We start from the raw sequence: 4,456 nt of genomic DNA, 5'->3' as shown, positions 1-4,456 counted from the left end.
CTAACAAGGCGTAAATCTGTAGGTAAAAAATGTACCGATAAAGCTTATACCGTCAACAACTTACCGAGTTTACGACGTAAACGAACTATAGCGTATAACCGTATAGCGAAGGCTTTGGAAATAGGGACCTTAGCCAATACCGATGATTCACAAGTCGAATTATTTCTTTCATATTGTCAGGAGATAAAAAATATAGCTGATAGTTTTCAAGAGTCTCACCTTATCATTTCGGATCTATTAGGGGATGATGTCGACGACAGTGAGAATGAAATTCAGGAAAGATTCGACGAAGCGTATTTTAACGTAGTTGCCATTCAGCGTAAATTTTTACCGTGTTCGTCTCATCAACCGGATATTTCGAGACAGGACATTCCAACGGGTTCGCATAGTACTCACAGTAGTAATATGCGGCTTCCAAAAATTTCACTACCGACCTTTTCGGGTGCTGTTAAAGAGTGGCCCGAGTTCATCGCGACTTATAATGCGCTTATTCACGAATCTACCCTTTTGAGGGAAATTGAGAAATTTAATTATTTAGTGTCCGTTTTACGCGGTGACGCTTTATCGTTAATTAGAACGTTTCCTGTTGCAAGTGAACATTACTTAAGTGCATACGATGCTCTCAAGTCCCGCTACGAGGACAAACGCGACTTAGCTTTTACGTGTTGGCGTGACATTTTAGATGTCAGTTTTAATACGGCTAACGCTCAAGATTTTCGACATGCGCTAGATACAATCGATGAAAATCTAACTATCTTAAAACAGTTGAAATTACCGACCGAACATTGGGACTTTGTCCTTTGTTATAATATTCTTGCGAAGTTAGATACCAAGCTACGACGCGAGTTTGAAGAAAAACACGCCGACGTGGAAATGCCTCAATACAAGCAAATTAGGGCATTTCTACACGGGAAAAGCGAAGCTTTGTTGCGCGATACGCACTTTACCGCTGTTACTTCTAAAAACGCGAACACTTCTAAAGAGGCAACGGGAACCTTACAGAAACCGAAGCGACATAACGTCACGCATACACTCCTCTCTCCTACTGTGAACCCCCTTCCAAAAGGTGGTGACAAACAAGAGGTGAAACCGAAAGTTTCGGGAACTCTGAAAGTTATTCGAAAATGTTCCTTCTGTGGTGAAGAGCACCACATTTCAGCCTGTAAGGTCTTTCTAGCGAAATCGGTGGACGAACGAATGGCTGTTACTACAGAGAGGAAATGGTGCTATAATTGTCTTAACGCGTCTCATTCAGTGCGACAGTGCACATCGATATTCTCTTGTCAGAAATGCAAGCGGAAGCACCATACTCTGTTACACCGAGAGGAAGCTGCCAGCAACCCCAAACCCTCTGGTGAAAAATCAAGCTCAGTCGTCTTGCTGGCTAAAGAACCGTTAACTCCGTCCAATTCACCTTCGAATACGACCGTGCTGCTGGCAACCGCGCTCGTCCAAATTCGTGATGCTTCGGGCGAGTTTCAGACATTCCGCGCGTTATTCGACACCGGAAGTCAAAATAATTTCCTCACCACACACGCGGCTCAGCGGCTAAAGTTGAAGCCTACCGCGACTAGTGATGGGCCGTGCGTCCTAGGGGGTGCACCTGCATCAGTGACTGGCCAGGTCACCTGTGATATAGGTGCCAAGGACACCGTACATTTCCGTCTGGAAATGTTTGTTTCACCGCACATATGTGCAGATCAGCCTATAGGCAGACTCAATATGAGTGGATGGGATGACCTCAAAACATTACCGTTAGCAGATCCTGGTTTTGATATTCCTGGTCCAATTGATGTCTTGCTCGCTGCCGACGTCTTTGCTGAGTCACTTCTCGACCAACGTTTGAAACGCTGCGTCAATCAACCGCGTGCTCTCAACTCTGTCTTCGGATGGCTGATAGTCGGAAAAACCCGACTAGCGTCGTCGTCTTTATTAAGTGTACCATCACCTAATAAGGATGATAGCTTAAACAATATCGTTCAACGCTTCTGGGAGATCGATACCGTTCCGCATTCTTCCCGATTAACCCCAGATGAACAACGCTGTGAAAATAGTTTCACAAACGAGCATTACCGTGACGAGACTGGTAGGTACGTCGTCTGTCTTCCCTTCAAAGATAACGCTGAGCCTGTGTTTGAAGGCTCTCGGGAGATAGCGGTACGACGCTTCCATGCTATCGAAAAGCGCCTTTCTCGTGATCCAGACTTGAAACAACAATATGTTGATTTCATGACCGATGACTACAGCGAAAGTTGTCACATGTCTTTGATGCCTGCTAAGAACGCGGCTCCAAAGATATCATCCAACAATGCGGAGATTCCTTTCCACTACCGGGAGCACGAAGCGGCATCTATGGCCAACGTGCACCAACTGTACCGTCAAATTACCGTTGCTCCGCATTACCGTGATTACCGGCGTATTCTCTGGCGAGCTAACCCAGATGAGCCTCTTCAGGAATACGTATTCAACACCGTACCGTACGGGGTCTCCTCGGCTCCGTTTCTTGCTTGCCGAACGATCCAGCAATTGGCCAACAACGATGGTCATAAGTACCCGAAGGCTAAAACCGTTCTAACTTCCGATATTTACGTCGATGACGTCGTTACCGGAAGTTCTTCGCTGGATGATGCTCGTGACATCAAGTCACAAGTTATCGCTCTTTTTAAGCTCGGCTCTTTTGAGCTACGAAAATGGGTAAGCAATCGACCCGAACTTCTAAGGGATATGCCCTCAGAAATGTGTCTTCCGGACGCCATCGCATTCACCGAGGCAGAAGTCACAACCGTTAAGGTCCTTGGCCTTAAATGGGAGCCCGCTTCAGACTCGTTCGTTTGTAACGTCCAACCGTCTAATCAACCGTGTACCAAACAAACGATTCTGAGTGAGGTTGCCAGAATCTTTGACCCTTTGGGTTTCTTGTCTCCTTTGACAATCCAAGCCAAAGCCTTGATCCAAAGACTTTGGATTCTCGGCTCTTCATGGGATGAAACGCTTCCTCCGGAAATTGTATCGCAATGGAACAGTTTCTTCCATCAGCTTCCTCAAAGTAGGGATCTGAATATTCCTCGCAAATTCGCCATCGAAGGTATTCAATCGTATCAACTGCATGGGTTTTGTGATAGTTCTGAGATAGCGTATGGCGCCGTCGTATATCTAAGTATCACCGAGCCTGATGGCTCCATCCGCGTCCACTTCGTTTGCCGCATCCACATGCTACGGCTTCCTGTTCGCGAAGCCTACTTTTGGTGCGACTCAACCGTTACATTGGCTTGGTTGCGCGCTCCGTCCTCTCGTTGGGTGACATTTGTCGCAAATCGTGTTAGCCACGTGCAGGACATCGTTCCTACCGCTTGCTGGAGACACGTTCCCTCTGGAACGAATCCCGCAGATATCTGCTCACGTGGGCAGTTGCCTCGGGAACTATTAACCAATTCGCTATGGTGGGCGGGCCCAGAGCGGCTTTCCCAATCGCCGTCTGAATGGCCATCAGATCTATCGAAGGATCGCAACAACGATAACGTCGTACTTTCCCAACAGCGTCGTGTAACTCTCGTAACAAGCCAAACCGCACCTATCCAGCAAACGTCAATAATCGATCGGCTGTTTGAGAGATATTCGTCGTTGGACAAATTCTGTCGCATTCTAGCTTACGTTCGTAGGTTTTGTACTAACGTGCGTGACATCGTTTCAGGATCTGAATACCTTTTCGGAACGGAGGTCGAGCGCCATCGCGCGCTCCTAGCAATCGTTAAGCATTTACAAAATCGTCATTTTTCCGATGTCATATCGAAACTTAAGTTGCAAAAACAGTTACCTCGCAGTTTTCGCAAACTAAATCCTTTCCTTGACGACCAAGGTATTCTCAGGGTGGGCGGACGACTCGCACGCTCCGGTTTGGAATTCGAACATAAGCACCCTGCGCTATTGCCCAGAAAGTGTGTACTTACGACACGCGTTATGAATCCGTCCATCGGAAAAACCTTCATCCTGGTATAAATACGACTCATTATTTAGTCCTGCAGCAATTCTGGATAATCTCGGCTAGGCGAGCGATACGACACCAACTTTCAAAATGCATCCGATGCTACCGTCTGCATCCGCAGCCTCTGCAACCATTTATGAGCGACCTTCCTGCCTTCCGAGTCAATCAGGCTAAACCGTTTTCCGTGGTCGGCGTTGATTTCGGTGGCCCGTTTCGCATCAAACTCGGATCCCATCGCGGTGCGAAAATTGATAAGGCCTACCTATGCCTGTTTGTATGTTTAAGCACAAAAGCCGTGCACTTGGAGGTAGTGTCAACGCTATCGACCGATGGCTTCATCGCAGCTCTACGTCGTTTCGTTTCCCGTCGTGGCCGTTGTAACGTCACTCGGATTGTGGTACTAACTTTGTCGGGGCGAGCTCACAACTAGCGGCGTGTATCGAGCGAGCCTCGCACGCAGAGCGTATCGCTTTC

General features: G+C 47.4%; 1 protein-coding gene across 1 annotated transcript; it reads left to right on the top strand.

Annotated features, from left to right (window-relative positions):
* Positions 1–405: 405 nt before the first annotated feature.
* LOC133517494 (uncharacterized) lies at positions 406–3,742 on the top strand. The gene is made up of 2 exons (XM_061850829.1): positions 406–3,543; positions 3,692–3,742. Exons 1-2 carry the CDS (start codon positions 406–408, stop codon positions 3,740–3,742), a joined length of 3,189 nt encoding a protein of 1,062 aa, XP_061706813.1.
* The last annotated feature ends 714 nt before the right edge of the window (positions 3,743–4,456 follow it).

The sequence above is a fragment of the Cydia pomonella genome, chromosome 4 (assembly GCF_033807575.1).
Source record: "Cydia pomonella isolate Wapato2018A chromosome 4, ilCydPomo1, whole genome shotgun sequence".
Classification (NCBI taxonomy): Eukaryota; Metazoa; Arthropoda; class Insecta; order Lepidoptera; family Tortricidae; genus Cydia; species Cydia pomonella.
Note: the sequence above shows the minus strand (reverse complement) of the source record. Positions and strands in the feature narration are given on the sequence as shown.